Source organism: Larimichthys crocea, chromosome XIII (genome assembly GCF_000972845.2).
Source record: "Larimichthys crocea isolate SSNF chromosome XIII, L_crocea_2.0, whole genome shotgun sequence".
Taxonomy (NCBI): Eukaryota; Metazoa; Chordata; class Actinopteri; family Sciaenidae; genus Larimichthys; species Larimichthys crocea.
The window spans coordinates 7,407,259-7,426,330 of record NC_040023.1 but is presented as its reverse complement, the minus strand read 5'-3'; the positions used below and the strand labels follow the sequence as shown (position 1 = coordinate 7,426,330).

The 19,072-nt window shown below is 40.2% G+C and overlaps 2 protein-coding genes across 2 annotated transcripts; one reads left to right on the top strand and one right to left on the bottom strand.

Moving 5' to 3' along the window:
- Positions 1 to 2,080: 2,080 nt before the first annotated feature.
- agr2 (anterior gradient 2) lies at positions 2,081 to 5,365 on the top strand. Its single transcript, XM_010746001.3, has 8 exons — positions 2,081 to 2,194; positions 2,773 to 2,894; positions 2,989 to 3,052; positions 3,137 to 3,189; positions 3,364 to 3,440; positions 4,002 to 4,065; positions 4,960 to 5,043; positions 5,131 to 5,365. Exons 2-8 carry the CDS (start codon positions 2,786 to 2,788, stop codon positions 5,178 to 5,180), a joined length of 501 nt encoding a protein of 166 aa, XP_010744303.1. The 5' UTR covers positions 2,081 to 2,194; positions 2,773 to 2,785; the 3' UTR covers positions 5,181 to 5,365.
- Positions 5,366 to 10,204: 4,839 nt separating this feature from the next.
- On the bottom strand, positions 10,205 to 19,072 carry tspan13b (tetraspanin 13b). The gene is made up of 6 exons (XM_019253613.2): positions 18,839 to 19,072; positions 16,198 to 16,365; positions 15,343 to 15,423; positions 12,688 to 12,801; positions 12,427 to 12,537; positions 10,205 to 11,000 (listed from the first exon to the last, which is right to left on the bottom strand). Exons 1-6 carry the CDS (start codon positions 18,899 to 18,901, stop codon positions 10,926 to 10,928), a joined length of 612 nt encoding a protein of 203 aa, XP_019109158.1. The 5' UTR covers positions 18,902 to 19,072; the 3' UTR covers positions 10,205 to 10,925.

Genomic DNA, 19,072 nt, shown 5'->3' with positions numbered 1-19,072 from the left:
CATGATCTGCATTGTTAAATGACAGACTGCAGGACACACAGTGTCAGTAAGGAGTCCCACTCAGATCACTCATCTCACTTTCACTTTCTGTAAGCTGCTTACATGAAAGTGTCTCATTGATGTACAGCAGGTGACAGGACCGTCCTGTTTGGCAAAACACTGCGTATAAATGTTAAGAAGAAGAATCTGGCACAGGAATTTTACCTTCTTAAGTTTCCTCAAGAAGTGCAGCCATTACTTTACAACGTATAAACCCTTTATAAGTGGTGTCTCATCAGAACAGAAGTAATATTATGTGTTTTGACCATTGTAAAATTAAACACAAACATTGCCCATCCAGGAAATAGTTTATTTGAATAAGTAATTCCTTTTGGATACGTCACTATGTCACTGAAGTCGCCTAGTGTATTATTTTTTTAATGTGTTGTCCAAATGAGCATATTTATTTTAGATATGTACCTCTACAATGACATTTTGACTATTTTAAATTCCTTTTTTTTTTTATTCTAGATATCTGAAATTACATATACTTACTGGTTACAATTTCAAATTGAATTATAGATAATTGATTTTGAATAGAAGTCAATGGTAAAAGTTGACCAGTTTTTATTAAACGATGCTATGACAGCAATAGTTAACATTTTGATCTATGAGAACTGAGTTGTATATATCAATAATTAGAATTGCAACTAGTCAAAATTAAATTATGGATATGTCAACGCTGAATTACAGATATTTGTAACTGAGTTTGAATAGAAGTCAATGGTAAACGTTGACACGTTTTAATTCAGCTACGAACATCTACAATTAACTAGTAAGAAATAAATTGTTGATATCACTAATTAACATTTTAACTAGTGATAACTTAATTTTAGATAGTAAGTCAGTGCATGCATGCAAAGCAGTTGCTGATATCTTCAATCGCCATTATCCTGATTAAATGTTAAAGGGTGTTGCCATTAGTGTGGACGGTTAGAAAAGTTTGCAGCCCCAGGATGCACGGAGGAGCTGCTGTGAAAAAAAGGACTGATTCAGTCACTGAGAGGAAGATTGTTTGTCAGGAGGCCCAGACCGGGCTGAGACCGAACAAGGCTGCCTTTGTCTGCAAGGGCCAGCTCACACTGAGCTCCCTGCTGCAGGACACAGGAGACTGTTGAGATGCTCCGATAAACCTGGGGCAGAATGCACACACATCACCTTTACGTCTGTGACGTTAACATGGAGTAAAGTGCGTTCACAAATTCACATTACAGCCATGCACAGTTCTGTCTGTATCACGGCTGCTCTCATGCAACCTCCATGTCAAACATCACTCATTGTTCATCTCCATCACTGAACAAACATGTTGACTTTGTAGGAAAGGACTCATTTCATTTGCACCTTTGTGCTTTGAGCCAATCAGAGAGAGACCAATCATCCAAACTCTGATCGCCCCTAAATTACTGCACAATGCTGACCTGTCCTTGGATCCGAGCCAAACATCCTATTTGAAACATCAAACATTAACCTGTGCAGAAATATGAATAAAACCGACCATTAATGATCCATCACGGTGTTCAAACTGCATGCAATTATTAATATAACACAATTAACACACAGATATTAACATATAAAAACATCAGGTATGTCAGACACCTGAATACCAAATCTCTTAAACAATTCAGATAATTTAAGAGTGCGCTGCTTATTGGCAAATACCACATGTAATACAGACTTTAACACACTGATACATTCGTCATAGATAACACACTAAAGCAACATTATTAAAAATGTATGAAGTATTTATAATAATTGCTCCAATTTATCCCTTCCATCCATCCCACACTGATTTATTAAAAAAAGCTGTATTTATTATAATAGATGCAGCTGCGTGATTGTGCCATGTGCCGAAATCAAGCGCTCATCATAATATTGCAAAATATTAACACTCATGCACTCACACAACGACGTCTGTGCACAATACACACGCAAACATTAAATTACCGTTTTTGCCAAAGGGAGTTTGGTTTGAAGACAAAAGAACAATTAGAAAAGTCACCGTGGCATTCCGGCAGGAGGAGGGTGGAGGGTGGGAAGAGGGAGGGACCGCAGCGCATGCAGGTGTTTAAATACGGGACAGGTGAGAGTGAGAGGTACGGCAGATCCTGGAGCTGCGGTCCACACACAGTCCTCACCTGACTTTAGACGGGAACAGGTAAGACACAAAGCCAGCCATGATGCAGCTTCACTGCAGGGACTTTATTATTTTTAAAGCTTTCATTTTCACTTTAATCGACCAAATGCTGCGTGAGTACAGGTTGGGAAGCTGGAAAATCAAGTTAGTGTAGTTGGCAGAAGTGAAGAGAAAATTCTAGTTTAGCTTATGAATGAGTATTAGAATTTAGACTAATTATTTGTCAGATTATTAGAATGTGACAGGTGACAAATCACAGGAGAATCAAGAGCTCTGTGAGAAGTGTTAATAAAAGCACTTCAGTTTAGTCACAACTCGCACTTTAAACTTGATTTGAAGCTTCATCTTCATTGCAGATGATCTTACTTTTATACTAAACACTAGATATTGTGTTTTATATCTAAAAAACAGTCTGTAAGTTGTTGCTGTAACTCTGTAATAACAGTTTCCAACAGATTCCAGTCAGGAGCTCATGTTGCATGACAAAATGATCTTTAAACACTAGAGGACACCAACCCTCTTTCTTCTCCAAGTGAAGGATGTTTAAGTTTCTTCCACTCTTCTCTGATTTGTTCCCTCTCTCTCTCTCTCTTTTCCAGTAACCCTACAAAGATGATCAAAGCAGCGTTGTCGGTACTCTTGGTCCTGGTGGCCATCTCCTCCGCCTTCGGGAAATACATCCCAAAGACTGGCAAGAGGATCCCTCAGACTCTGTCCAGAGGTGTGTGAGCATCGCCTGCATCTCTCTCGTGGTGTTGTGTGATAAATATTGAGATAAACACATTGATATTTAACCTGCGTCCATGTCTGTGCAGGTTGGGGTGATCAGCTGATCTGGGCTCAGACTTACGAGGAGGGTCTCTACTGGTCCAGGTCAAAGTGAGTGACACTGATATCGAAATGTTGCTTTAACCGACCTTAACATCGATTAAAACTGACGATGAAATGATTTGTGTTTTTTAGAAACAAGCCTCTGATGGTCATCTTTCACCTTCCGGACTGCCCACACAGCCAGTGTAAGTCTAAAATCAGTTTAGTTAGTCATTAAGTTACTCATGCAGAAAACAACAAAGCGTTCTGTTGAATTAAGACCCGAGTCTGTTTGAAGAGTCATTTGTTTGTTCATGTGTGACGTCACCTCACACATCCTGGAACCAGTCGTAACAATCAAATACCTGTTTCTCTTCCAGCACTGAAGAAGGCAATGGCCGATGACGTCGAGATCCAGAGGACTCTCGATGAGGAATTCATTGTCCTCAATCTGATGGTAAGTTACAGGACTTCACATTAGACTACCAGAGTGTTTTAAAGGTGCATTGCACCAAAGCTATAAAACCTTTGTGTTATACCACAACACACAGTCCCTGCAAATGTGGTTTCAAATATTCCACATTTCTCTGTAACTTTATATATTCCTGTTTGAAAACTGAACAATTTAAAGATAAAAGTTTAAGTTTTGACAAAAATCACTTGTATCTATTGTTTAAGAATCGTCAACATAAGCAGCCAACACGAGCAAGATGTCAAACTCTGATTAGTGCACAGAAATTCACCTTTTTTTCCAGCCTTACCTACGTTGAACTCAGTGAGAAGAGCTCAGGCAAAAACACAAAATACAGAAATCCCTCAAGTTTAAGGGGATTCAGGGAATTCAGGGAAAGGTCCGCTGTGTCTGTCTCTTTTATATCTACAGAGTCCCTCTGTAGATATAAAAGAGACATTTTCAGGTGATAATAAACTAAATATTCAAACATATCGTGCCAATAAATCCTCCTAAATCTCACGCACCGGAACTTGATGATGACGTGTTGTTCCTTCTCTCTTACAGTATGAAACCACAGACAAACATCTGTCTCCTGACGGGCAGTATGTTCCCAGGATCCTTTTTGTCGGTAAGAGCTTTTGACCTGTTAACACCCCCCCCGCCCCTCGCCATAGTTTAGTTTGGTCTAGTTTTAGTCTTTGCTACTGTTATCAACTGTTAGTTGACAGTTAGTTTTGCTATCGTGGGAGAAAGTTCGAACAATGGGCGCAAATGTGTGACCTTTGTTAAGACATGACATGCAGCACCAGTGTGTTTACTGTGTCAACACTACTCCTGTTATTTAGGATCAGTAAAGCAGCTTATCTTAAGTGGTAATTGTTTTACGGTATCCTAATGGTGTGTGGCGTTCAGTGATTAAATAAAGATCTGCGCTTCAGCAGTTACAGTGGAGGAGGAAGTAGTTAGGTCATTTACTTAAAGTAAAGGGAGCGATACTGCAATGTAGAAATACTTTAATACTTTAATTTATATGGGCTATACTGCTTGGTAGTAGCACCATTATCGTGTGTTTTAAGTAACTAAAGCTGTAAAATAAATGTAGTGAAAGTATAATATTTCTCCCTGAATTCAAGTGGATTGGAAATATAAACATATATAGAAATACTCACTAATTTGTACTTAAAGCAAATATTTGGCCAGTCATACATACTGTATGAACATTGCTACATGCAATAAATAATAATATGTGTCTGAACAGGTCCTGGTAATACCAGAGCAAGAAACGCTGCAGCCTTCTTATTTATTTATGTTTTATTGTGTGTTCAGTCGACTTCAGTAAGAAGGAAACAGTGTTATCTCCTCAGTGCATCTTTACAAACATGCAAATATGCTGCTGGATATAACCGACAGCATTTGAATACCCAAACAACTCGACAACACCTTTATTTTACTTTAAGTACACACCCTGTTCAAAGTTGTGTCGAGGTTTCACTCATCCAACACCATCACTGTCTCTCCACAGACCCTTCAATGACCGTGAGGGCCGACATCAGCGGTCGTTACTCCAACCGCCTGTATGCCTATGAACCGACTGACCTCAAGCTCTGTGAGTAACACACTGTGACGTTTTTTTGTGGATAAATCTCTCCCCTTTTACCAGCCGGTGTCTAAATGTCTCTCTCTCTCCCGTCAGTGGTCACCAACATGAAGAAAGCCAAGAAGCTCCTGAAGTCTGAGCTGTGAACACGAGGACGAGACACTCGCTCGATTTAGGGGCCCTCATCCAGAGTTTATCGTCACCGCAGGCGGCGGTAACGCGCCGTCCCTTCAGTTTACACGCCGAGTCCTGATTCCTGATTCTTACCTTTGTTATTATTGCTGTACATCCACCATGTCTTTTAAAATAAATATGGAACTTTTCATTCATACATGACGTTCAGTCTGCTTTTTTAAAAATTAAATATTAAATTAAATATTAAATATTTTAAAAATGTCACGCTACTGCTTGTATTATTATTACTGGTAGTGCTTCTGAATACCTTTACTAGTGATAGACAGATATTGAATGTCATCTTGACGAGCTTGCTGAACAGCAAAACAATGGGAGAGACTTTTATATGAGGGAGACTTGCCAGACTTGATTCTTCAACTGGTTTGTCAAGGTTTTGATCACATGTTCAACAGTTCACTGCCATCAACAGTCCGGTCCTCAGTCTGTATTAACATAACTACCTCTTTATAACCTGGAAATACTGTAACATTTATTCACATCAACCTCTAAGTGGTGGTTCGAGGGATTTTAGTGTTTTTTTGCTCCCTGAACTGAAGCGTTCAGACAAAGACTGAGGAGTCGGGTCAGGTTCAGACCATTTTTATGTGTAGTGCTTTGGGCACAGCACAGAGCATGAAAACAATCTTGTCAGGCAGCATTATAACATCTATAATCTATAAATATCTTCACATATCTCTATCACATTCAGCTTTACATATCTAGAGTTTAACTGTGTATACAGTGGAGGGAGGCAAAAGATATTTAGCGGGGACACACGAGGATGAAACACACAATCCTCAATCTCTAAACAAATAAAACAGATATCTTCTACATTTAGATCATTTTGCAAAAATCAGACTTTCCATCTCATGATTTCCGTCCAACGATCTGCTGTAGGTGGTTCGATTTGTAACCATTTACAGGTAAATGCTTTATTTGCTGCTTCAGAAAATATCTTTCTGGTAGGTCAAACACAAACAGAGTGTTACACGTTCAAAGGGAATCTCTGTCCTAATTTTATCTTTGGACAGTTTTTTTTTTAATGTGGCGGAGGTTCTTGTCGTTGTGTTCAAATGTGAAGAGAATGAGTCTCTCTCTCTCTCTCTGACTCGACTGCGCCAATTGTCTGCATCCATGCGAGTCATGTGTTAGAAGCAGTCACATGATAACCGGTGGCATGAGGGAAAGAGACGAAAGAGCCAGTAATGTTGCATATATGTCTGACCAGATATTGGTCTGGAAATAAGCAGGAATGTAGCCACTCCATAGTCCAGTCAGAAACTTGAACGCACCAGTGATCACAAAAGTAACACGCTTTTTTAAAACACACAGTATATTGGTTTGTTCTGTGGCTGATGCAGGTGGAAGATGAAAACATAGACTCACCTCCGATCTTCTGTTTTATCAGTGTAATCAGGCAAAAACTCAAAATCACATCAGGGTAATGAAGAAAAATCTCCACCAAGTCTTGGATTATGTTACATTAATGAATGAGTAATGAAAAGTCATTACTTATATGAGTAGATGTGTAATGACAAAGCTTTCACCACAGAGCAATGACATTATAATCATTTGAATGTTCCTTAGTTTTGTGGATTAATTATTAAAAGTCTTGAACTCAGTGCCCTGCGTCAGTCATAATAAATAAAGAAAAGAAAAGATCTGTCCCTTTTTAACTGGGTCACTGCTTACATGCAGCAGAGTTTCATGCCTTTGGCTTTAGTCTGTTTCAAACAAATCTAAGAAATGAGGTTAAAACATTTCTTCTCTCTGCCACCATGCAGTCTGCTCTACGGTCACGCGCCTGGCATGATGTATGTAGTAGAAACAGTTCAGGACAGAGGAACAAGCTGTAAACACAGTATCTGACATTATCACGAGCAGTTACCTGTCGACACATCCAGCAGACACGGAGCGACAAAAAAGTGGAATGATTTAAATAAAATATAACAAAATAAAATAAGTGTAAATGTGAAAGAATTGTGTGTAAAAGTGTATACAGAGGATTGAAGAAGTATCACTGCATGAATAAACATGAACATACTATATAAATATAGCATACTACACTCTATAAATACAGGAAAATTGAGGATTGTCTGTAAGATTAAAGTGACAATGTTACTGCTTAATAGAGTATACTCTAGTAAAAGAGTATTCTTGCAGACAGCAGTCCTGTCATGTCCGGTTATGAGTTAAGAAGTCTGATGGTCTGCTGGTGCACACAGCCGTGCTCCTGTAATATCTGCCAGACGGTTCACAGGGAGGACAGTCTGCCAGCTCGATGGCCGCGGTTCAAGATGATGCTGAGGCCACCGCTGATGAAAGATGTCCTGTATGGACGGGAGTCTGTTGCCAGCCATGTGCTGACTGTGTAAGAGCCATTTAAATCACATAGCTTTATCTGGTAAGAAATATTATGACATATTATTTATGTTTTGATATTATTTATGTCAAAGTCAGTGTATATGATGAATAGCAGATTATTCTAGTTGCTGATATTCTGTTTTGAGTCGTTGTAAGACAGTTTGCTGCAGTTTACGACAGTTTTGGTGACGCTGTGAGACAGTTTTGAGGGCACATGGGCACAAAAACAGGGTTTGTAGAAAATATGGTGATATAATACGCAGAGAAATCAACGGATTTATGCATCGATTGATGTTTTTGACCATCTGAAGTAGAGCGTCAAGTCAATAATGGAAAGGGGAGACATTTTAAATCACCTTTTAGGATGCTGAAAGTTAATATTTACATAAACTGTCCAAGTTTTCACAAGAGGATGGAGTCAAAATAAGATGCAGTACTCTGCAGATGAAGTGGACTCGGCCTAACTTGGAGCTTTTGGTAAAATGTCCCTTTATGAACTGCAGAATGAAAACAAAGAGCGGCAAAATGTGATACATAAATGAGACATACAAGTTATTTGATCATGTATTAATATAAATAATATTGATTTATGCAGCTTTAAAGGCAAACTAGTGTTATTTTTCTCAATGGCCCAGCACTTCCTAACAGTGCAGCGTGCTCACCTCTCACTACAGAAGAAGGAGTGTGAGTGCAAAGCAAAAAAAAAAAAAAGCAAAAAACCTGACGGGGCACAAAAGTTCCCAGTGCACATTTTCCTCAAATGCAATGCAACCTGGGAAATATGCCAAACAGCGATAACAATAAGTTTCTTGTTCGTCTGTTATCCGATCAGTTCTCCAAATGCTCGGCAGGAATGAATTGCAACGATCCTCTTTTACCGGTGAGGATTCTGCAGCTCGTGATTGTCATCTAAAGACGACAATAATCAGGTTCATACGGACAAACATATCTCTGGAAGGTGTGACAAAGAGTTTCATTGGAATGAATGGGTGAGGATGTGTGTGTGTGTGTGTGTTTGTTTAACATCCTGGATGGGCGGGTCCACACTGCTAACACTGAAAGCCTTTTCCTGTTGCCCGGTTACTGAGGCTCAACTGAAACTATTGTCCTGTGTAATGAGCTCAGCAAAGCAGCAAAGAGAGCGTGGCACAAGTTGGTTGGTCAGGACTTCAACCAACATCCTCTTCCCATGTGAAAATCAAACGAGACGGCAGAAACCTAAAATAAATTGTGAATCTGAATCAATTTCCAACTCTATAACTCCTCAGTGTGGCACATCCTTTAAAGAAAAGATGGTTTCCCTTCTTTACACCTCTAAAAATACATTCAGATCACACTGAATTCATTTCATTTTCAGCTTTCTTCAAGTCTCAGAGGTTAAACCCTGACCTTGTGCCACACTCAAGGACAATACTCTCAGTTCATTCCCCCTTTTTTTTTCCTGAGCTGATGTGAACACTGCTGCAGCTCAGTCTATCTGTGATTCACGCCTCAGCTTCACGTTACCGGTTATCAGATTATGATTTTCTGTGGCTGAGGTGACAGCTCCCCCCTCAGTCACCAGCGAGTGATCACCGCTCGGCGATAGTGGTGCGTCAGTTTAAAGATTTGTTGACTGGAGTTTGTTTGTCGTGTACTGAACACCTCCGAGCAGTTTGTTAACCACGTGACATTTACATTAGGTTTCAACTTCAGCTCACAGAGGAGCTATCTGTGGGTAAATAGTGGCAATAATTTCTATTTTAGTCTGTTATTAACAGTGTTTACTCGCGTACTTTTACTTAAGTAGCACTCTAAATGCAGGATCACCGATGCAACAGATCATAACTTCTTAAACTTTCTGGCTCAGTACTTGTCTCATTTGTTCCTGCTCTGAATTAAACAATAAAAAACAAATATAAATCCTTATTAATAATTAAATTCTACTAATTCTCTCACTAAACCTGAGCAAAATCAGGTAATCTATAAATCAAATCTTCACAACAGTAGTGTATGATCGAGCTCCTGCTTTCTATGAAAGTTGGCATCATATACGGAGTCCTTCAAGAGTCAAAACAAACCTGTGCATGTTGTCTATTGGATATTTAATCCAGAAAGTAAAGCTATGTCAACGTCACTGTTGGTGATAAACCTCTATGGCAAGAAAATATGTTCTCGTTTAGTCACTTTGGGTGAAAATGGGTGATATAAAAATATATTTCTGTTCACATTTGCAGTGGAGATCATGGTTATTAGATACCGCGGTCAGTATTCAGGCTGAGTGTGGAGCAGTTTGGCCGGTCTGATCGTCTGCTTGGCCACTGCAGCGTGTTTTCTCCAAAATCTGGATCAACTTCTCTGCTGCAGGTTGCTGCGTATTTATTTATTATTTTTTTTCCACCACCTCCTGCAGCACACACCACCGCCACCACAGCCAAAAAACAGCAGCCCCGTGTAAATGAAATACCGCATTTGGTCTGAATCGTGCCTTACACTGCAACAAAAATCTTTTCCTAATATCCTCAGGCACATTTGTGAAGATTTGTATTAGAAACAAGTTGAAACAATTGACATTTTCTGCACGTTTTACAGAAATAAAACTCCTGAAATGATTCTAGCAAGAATAAAAACAAAATACAAAAGAGCCAGCGTACCCAATTTCTTTTTCTCTAATTAGTGTTTTATTGTGGTTTACAGTACAAAGGCTCAGACTGGTGGTTTACAGAATCATTGCAGTTCTCATACAGGAGCGTCTATTCGCAGAGGAGTCATGCAAAAGGCCAAATAACACAGCACACAGCCAGGAGCAAGGCGAACACACACAGACATACCTACACACACTCTCTCACACACAAGCTAAAACAACTCTCAGCTCATCTCCTCGCACAATATTCACAATTTCATACACGTTTCAAATAATTTAGTAATCAGTATGCAGAGTAGTGGCTAACATTATTGCGTTCAGTTGGACCGACTGCAAAAAAAACAAACAGTGGATCAGGATGAACATCAGGCAGGCTGCATAAATACATCTGGACTATACAGCAGACTGCTGAAGACAATATTCCTTCTTTTTTTTTTTTACACCCGCGGGTGCTCAGTGTACTAACTGTATATGTTCAGACACTTTTCTTAGGCAGAGCTGGAGGCAACATGTGCACTGTTCCTTCACACACACACACGCACAACAACTTATTTCCAGAACTTCAAATTCAATCTTGGAAAAAAAAAAAAAACACGTCACATTATAACAGCATTTGCTGCAGCAATAAGTGGAAACACACACACAGGACAGTCTTGTATTTACAGTTAAAGCCCAGAGAAGGTCCATAGAGTTGAAGTTGGGGGGGTGAGGTGGAAGCCAGAGCGCTATCTCACAGGAAAGCGCTCGGGTTCGCTCGGGGGTCCTTCTGGTTCCTGTAGCGATATGTGAGCCACACTCCCAGAATCTGACACAGGGACACAAGAGTCAAAATCACAGAGAGCACAGACAACAACTGCTTATCTTTGCAGTATTTTTTTAAATAAAAAAATACACTGAAAACACAGCTTGTTTTAGCTGAAGTGCCAAAAACTGCAGTTCCTCAAACGTCCACTTGAGGCTGGCTCCAGAAGTGAGTCAGTCTCCATAAGTCCCCATGTTCAAATGTCCAACTTCACAGCAGAAATAAACATGTTTACAGCCTGGTACAAAAAACAGTTTTGGTCTCTGTAGCTAATTTCCACGTTCATGACAACTGTACTGAGGGTGGATTTATATACAACTCACCTGTTCACATTATATTAAGGTTTAAAGTTATGCAGGATTAAGAGCGTGGACGCTTTGATTGACAGGTAGGTGCAATCACAGGTGGCTTATTTGAGCAACCAGGCGTCATTCAGCTCCACAGATGATCCACGTCTTTGCTGATATTTAGATTAACTTTCAGAAACGTATTGGTGATGGTCACGGATACAGCGTCCATTCTTCACTCTGCCTATGGTGGTAAGCAATGGGACTGAGGCTGAGAGCTGCAGCCAGTGTAGGTAAGTCACAGTGTCTGAACATGGGATTTTACTACTTTGCTACTATTGCTACTGCTGTTACTCCTACTACTACTACTACAACTACTATGTCTTCTGACGAGCACCTAATTCAAATTCTGCAGCTCGGTTTACACACACACCAAAATAAAACTTTCATGATGACAACTAGTTCTGAATTCTGCCGCCAGGCGAACACGAGCATATCACAGCATCATCACATCATCTGTCCTGCATGAATTTAGTGGCTTCTTCTAAACTTAAAATTTATTTGCAATTAAAATAGATCTCTTAACATCCCATGAGCCTGTTTTGTGGTCCAATCATCATGTTAGGACACTAAAACTCTGCATTTTTACACTGTTTTTGTCTGTGCACGTATGTTTATGTGCACACGTGTGCAGGATACATTTGTATGTATATGTACAGTACTACTACATCAACGTCTGCTACTACAGCTAAAACCCTTTCTTGAAAATGAATAGCAACCCTGAGCTGAAAGTACTTCTCATTAGGACTTTATCTTTATTCTATTATCTTTGTATTATTATAGAACAGTTGGCAGCATCGTGCTCCAGTTTTTTTTTTATATAATTACTGTCGAGTTGGTTGTGATTGAACCGGTGTGTGTGTGTTTGAATGTGCACAGCTCTGTCAGCTCAGCCTGCAGCAAGGCTTTAATACTGAGCTGTGCCAGTCCCCACGACTGCTGCGACTCCTTCTACCTCTAGCAACCAGAAATCTACCGTTAGTGCGGCTGCCTAAAACTGCAATTACAGTTACTATCAACAAATACCACTAATGCTAATATTTCATCCGACAACCCTCAGCAGTGCTGCGATCGTGGCTCACCTCGGTGAAGCTGAAAAAAAGTCCGATCCCTCCTACGAAGCGGAGAGCCTCTCCGGCGTGTTCCTGGATCTTATCTGCACAGGGCAAACAGGAGTGGTTGGGAAAACATGCCTGCAAGAGAACAAGATTTCAACACGTCATCAAACAAAGGTCACATCGGGTTGAAGGATGTTTATAATTTTACTGCTGCTACTCTTCAAATGATAAAATCCCAAAAAACCAACAATCTATTTTAAGACGTAGCAAAGGTCCCGAACTCACAGCGTCACAGGTCCCGTTCAGGTCCACCTTTTTGAAGCCACAGCAGTTGAGACTCTTCTCCACGTCCCGCTGAGTGCTCTGAGAGTTATTCCAGCCGACCTCCAGCAGGTGATTCTACAGCACACACACAGACAGACAGGGAGCAACATGAAGCATCGCTGCAGGTTTTATCGTATTTATAGCAACATGTTTTAGGAGCACCCAACCACCTGTGCTGCATTGACTCCCAAGTTAAACGAGAGCATTCATTTGTGGAGGAAAGCTCGATCTAATGGTCACATTTTGTAAATGTATCCACACAAATGATACATTTAGACTTTCAGCAAAGCCTCATGATGCTTTGCCTGTGGAGCTCTGTTGTTCGAGGTGTACTTCGACACTCAGACGCTGTTTGTTGCTTCGTTTTGGTCGATCACTGTGCAGCATTTTATAGTATATCTGTAATTTTATTGATACGAAAATATAAGTGAATTAACCGGGTCACACATTACCCTCCTACTTCTAGCACAAGGTGTCAAGAACAACTTTCTTATCTGTGCTAATATCTAGGTGAGGTGAGCTCCAGAGGAGCTTCCTGGGGATGGTGTTCAGGCACAGGCAATCTAAATGAGGAGCAGGAGGAGAATAATGATTCACAGATTGTGTTTAGACAAGAAACAAATTATATCTGCAACTGACCTGGAATCTTTCTTTGGAAATAGAAACTTTGATGGCTTTTATAGCAGCTCCGATATAGCGGGCAGCAATTTGAGATTTGTCAGTGAGAGCAGACTCTAAACTTTTATTTGAACACAGTCACGTTCTTCTCAGTGTTGATGGTTGGTGACATGTTTTCGCAGACCTCAGGGCACTCACCTTAATTACAATAATTAAAATCGACCTTTTGCCTATACACATAACTGTGTGAGTTTGAGTTTTCCTTCCCTTGTGCAAGATTACAATTCTTATTTTCAGGTGATTATACACTGATGAAAACACACTTATCGAATATTCGATTCAATTTCTGTCACATTCTCTAACTAGAACCTCCTAAATCTGACACGCTGGACCTTTGAATCTCAGTTTAACATCTCCATGAAGTGTAATGTGGAAACTTGAAACTTCCAGGTCACACTGGACTTTACAGTGAAATAAGAGACACCTCGTGTCGAGTCGTTAAAAGCGCAATCTTTTTTTTAAATGTTCTAAAATATGTCCAGATGGGATCATTAATACATATGATTTGATTTGAATAAATAATGCAGAATAAAAAAGATTTGTAAAAAAAAATAAAAAGCACATTTCTTCCCACATACAGTCGTCTCTTGTCTCGTATCGGTGTCGGATACTCTGGCTCTCTCTGCTTGTTGGACGGCAGCCGGCTTTTCAGTCCGTCCTCGAGTGTGGCCACTCGGAACAACTACGCACTCTTACCATGAAGACCACGTCTACAGTGAATTATAACACTTAAAGACTAGACTTATAAACACACATATTGTTTCTGATTACACATTATAGACGTGACGTATTATTGATCCTCTCGACTGTTATCTTTAGTATTACCACTACTAATATTAGTCATATTTTTATTATAATTATAGTTGTAGTTATCATTATTATTATTGTTGAAGTGCATCTTTGTCTGGCCACTCAAACAGCCACAGACTGTGCAGATGTTAAGTCTTATATTCATGAATTTAAGTCATAAAGTTACAGGATGTTTTTTCCAACTTTCTCCTACTCCCTTTTTCCCTCAGTCAGGCTTTGCTTGTTGTTTGAGAGGTAATTTAGTCGCGTCTCAGAGAAAACAAATTGCGGTAAATTGTGTTTCACGCAGCACAATCCTTAATCCTTATCTCTCTCCCTCCAACTGCTCCATCCCAAACTAATTTGTCTTTGCGTATCAGTTACTCGGTTTAATGGTGCATTTGAGCAACTCCCCTCGACTTAAAGGAAATCCAGCGCAGGATGTAAAAATAAAGGAGTTGTTGAAAGGCCACGTAGGAAATGACTAAGTGAAGGAGAAGAGGACAGAGGAAGTCAAGACATGATGCTTTATTCCTGGAATGATTAAACATCCTAATCTGATGATGATTAATTTAGCTACGAGCAAACCAAAAGAACATTTGTCCTGTCTCAGAGGAACATTAGCCACAAACCACTTATTGAATAAATGAATGTGAGTAGTTAAACACAGATAAAAACCTCAGGTACCCTCAGGGAACGTTATCAGCGCTGATGCATATCATCTTCCCTTCTCAGGAAGTGGCTCTGCTTGTGTTTGGTGGTGTCAGTAATGATCATTTAAAGCGTTCGCCTGCTTCTGATTAGAGAATAATGAGATCAGACTTACTGTATATAAAGTGACCCATATTTAAAAGGCCGCTGTAACGCTGGTGTGGCTGGAAATAGGACACGGTCCAATCATTTCAGCACAGTTTCGCACTGGTCCCCTACAGACTGAATCAGCTGGGGGTGTACTCGATCAGAACTAGTTCTCACAGCGACCCGAAACACTTTCTGTGGCATTCATAGTGAATTATAATGAATTCCTAATGCGCTTCGACGACACTAATGAACCACATAATGCTCAAACTCACAAAGTGGTTGGAAAATGTCAGTTTTCTTGTGTTAGTGAGTAACTGTTTTTACTTATTTACCTTATTTTCATCTTACCTGCTGCTCTTTGTTGATGGCCAAACAGGCACTGGACACAGAGAACTGCACGATGAACACCATGAACAGGATGATCATGTACTGCGCTTCGCCGTCAAGGAACAACAACAACAACAAATCGAAACAAACATCTAAACCATATGCATGTGAAGTGTGAACAGTGTACATTAGGATAATAAAATCTGCAGTTTGTGAGGCTGGAAGTGGAGCTGTACACATGACTGACTGCAGAGTGAAAGACGATGCCGCTCTGGATCTTATTGCACATGCATACATGAATGGAAAATGGATTTTCCAAAACACTTCAGTGAAGAGAGCGCACCGTTGGTAGATAAAAACGGACTTTTAGTGCTTCTGACTCAAAAAATCAGCAAAAAAACATCTGAATTCAAATGTTTCAGGTGGTACTGTGTGCTCCTAGTAGTATCATTAACATTTTTAGTGATGGTAAATATCATTCCTGGAGTCTTGGAGTCAGCGACAGTCTTCTCTGCTCTCTCTAGGAAAGAAAAGCATTTAATTGTATTTCCTACAATGTTTAACTGTTCCTTTAAAAAGGTGCATTGCTCTGACAGTAGCCACGGATACATTTAAAGGCAGCTTTGAAGCACTGAAAAACTCCGGGCTTGTGTCAAATTATCAACAATCAGATCAAGCTGACTTAATTATCCAGAGAACAGGGCCCTGCTCTTCAAACGGACTTCAACTAATTCAGACTAACGTGCTGTTAGCAGGCCAAATTAATCCTGTTTATTCTCGTCTGTCTAATTTGGTTCTTCTGGGAAATAAATAACAAGAGCTTATGTTGAAATAAAAGGCAAAAACCACGATCGGCATTTATAGCAGCAAGGATACGAAGAACAGCAGGACCTGGTGATGCTTCATGGCCCCGATGAGGCCTGCCACGGCCACGAAGAAGAGGAAGACGCCCACACCGATGATGCCGCCAACCACCTGGAAACTGGAGACCAGACCGAACCACTTCCCCCACGCTGCGATGCCGATCATCAGCAGGCTCACCATCTGCAGGACGGACACACAGACACACAGCCCAGGCTATGATTAACGCCTAAAAGAGTCGGAACATGAGCCGCAATTAGAGATTAATTAATCTGCATATGAAGTCTGTCCTGTGGTTTAAAGGAAGCTGTACTGTCTTGTGTATACTGTATACTGTCGCTATGGGTGTGGACACTGAGTCAGAGGCACACAGCGCCTTCACCTGGACCAGTGACACACACTCAAGCTGAACAAAAACTTTAAAACCATTCATGTAAAAATGCGTCCCTCAAAACTCCTTCAACCTACAAACAGTGTGACAACATTAAATATAGTTCATACTCAGATCTCTCTTATTTCTAGTCTGGCTCATCGATTTTTGGGAGCTAACGATTGATGCACGTCCACACACTGATGGCGCAGCCTTCAGGAGCGATTTCGGGTTCATTATCTTGCCAAAGTACACTTTGACATACAGACTGAAGGAGCTGGGGATCGAACCACCGATGATCTATTTAGTGGACGACCCGCTCTACCTCCTGCTCCACAGCAGCAACACTAAAATGTAAAAGTACTTTACTAGAAAAAGTCCTAAAGAATAAAAGCATAAAATATTATATATATATATATATAATTAAAATACTTAAGTCAAATACCCCAAAACATACTTAAGTACAGTTATTAATTGCTTGATTTAAATAACCAAAAACAGGATGAAACGTCCTCTCTCTTATTATTTAACAGCACAAACACTGTCTCTATGTTTCTCACGTACAGAGCACTAACACCATCCTTATATAACCTGTATGATTATTAAGCGTTATGTCAGGGTTTTAAGTTTGTAGTTAAAGGATAAATTTACATTTTTCTTCTTTCTTGAATCAACATGCTAATATGTACACTGAAACTGTTTTGGATTCTTCCTGTCCTGAAGCGTTCCCTCTCCTAAAGGCCACCTCCTTTCTTAAAGTTAACAGTTACACAAACGTAGTGAGTGTCTTCCACTGTTACAAAACCCCCCCTACTTTGTGTTTCCCCAGAGAGTTTTGTCTCGCTCAGCCGCAAAGGAGGAATTTTATCCAAACATGAGAGGGAGCTCACTTAATTTGTCAAACACAGAAGCCTCTATTGACACCGAAGGAGTGACTGTGGGTTTTGTAACCACAGTTCTTGCACTAGAATTGTTCTCAGATCTCTTCATGTTCGGCACAGAGCGACAGATAACTGATTCAATGCACAAATGTGCATGTACGCATTATTTTAACCCTCTCGGGTCTGAGCAATCTGCAACGATTACAAAGGGACACGGATAGGACTCTTGTGTGTAGGATAGACATACATCAATTTAGCATGGCACATTTATAAAGGTGGTGCGGAGAGAATGAAAGGAAATGATTAAAACTGAAGCAGGAAAAGGCGTCAGACAATAAACTGGAAACTATAAAAGGGCCGCTGTGATTGTGCAGCAACCTCCAAAGCCAATGCAGAAATTACAAGAACTGCAAAGTCCACTTTAGACTGGCTACAGAAGTGAGTCAGTCTCCATAAGTCCCCATGTTAAAAGCAGAAATAAACATGTTTACAGCCTGGTACAAAAAACAGTTTCAGGACAACTGTACCGATTCTGAATTTTTATAGCACTAACCTGTTCAAATTATATTAAGGCTTAAAGTTATGCATAATTAACAGCGTGCACACTTTGATTGACAGGTAGGTGCTGTTACAGGTGGCTTTGTCTGAGCAACCAGGCGTCATTCAGCCTGCAAAAGCAGAAGAAGCAGGACTACAAACATGATGGTGGCAGCGTAGCGTGCAAACTGGGCATGGAAGAGGACCCACACTCTCTGTAGATATAAAAGCCTCATTCTAAGGTAACAAAAACACCAACTATTCTTATTTTTTGGTGATTATACACTAATACAAACATAGTTTCTGCCATATTCTGAATGAATCCAGCTAAAATATGACACACCGGACCTTTAATATTTATAATCCAATCTGAGCCAACAGTGGTGACATCATTATAACATCATTGCTTAGCAGATCTCCTCCACACCTACAGAAAAAAAAACACACTACACACCACCACCACCACCAACAGGCTCAGTCGTACTCCTCCACCTGGGTGGAGCGCCCCTTTAAAATGAGGCCCTCACAAGCTTGTTGGACCCTGTGAGGGTCATAATACACACACCTATGGCTGAAGTTGAGAAACCAGCGATGATAAGAGCTGCAGAGGGGCCTCTGTTATGTAATAAAATGCGATGTAAGGAAGGAAAATAACATTTAAAGGCTTAAAAGCTGCAAACATTTCCTCTCTGATGAGAAACCAGGCTGTTTTTAAATGTCTTTTTCTTCATGGATAGATCATTTGATCCTGGTACAGTGTGAATAATTGATTAAAGCAGTGCCTGGCCTCGTCAGTGTGTTGTTTACAGCAGGATGTTTCTGAAAAACACTGAGCACAATGATCCATATGGCAGCAGCGCATACTCACAACATAGAGGATGTTGAGCACGCATAGGGAGTGTTTGGAGCAGGTGAATCCAGCGCAACCCATCTTGATCACTAATAAATACAATCAATCCTTCAAAATAAATGTTTCAATAAAAACTCTCCAGTGATAAAAAAATAAATAAATCCAAATTTTTTTAAAAAAAGAGAGAGAAGCTCCGCTGAAGGAAATAATCCCGCTTCCCCGCTGGAGTAGATGGTCGCCCAGCAGCAGGTC

Coding starts and splice junctions, on each gene's coding strand:
- agr2 (XM_010746001.3), top strand. CDS start 2,786: ATGATCAAAGCAGCGTTGTCGGTACTCTTGGTCCTGGTGGCCATCTCC. Junction 3,190..3,363: donor GGACTGCCCACACAGCCAGT/GTAAGTCTAAAA, acceptor TTTCTCTTCCAG/CACTGAAGAAGGCAATGGCC. Junction 5,044..5,130: donor ACCGACTGACCTCAAGCTCT/GTGAGTAACACA, acceptor CTCTCCCGTCAG/TGGTCACCAACATGAAGAAA.
- tspan13b (XM_019253613.2), bottom strand. CDS start 18,901: ATGGGTTGCGCTGGATTCACCTGCTCCAAACACTCCCTATGCGTGCTC. Junction 16,366..18,838: donor TGCTCAACATCCTCTATGTT/GTGAGTATGCGC, acceptor TCCGTCCTGCAG/ATGGTGAGCCTGCTGATGAT. Junction 12,538..12,687: donor TGAACGGGACCTGTGACGCT/GTGAGTTCGGGA, acceptor GTTCTCTTGCAG/GCATGTTTTCCCAACCACTC.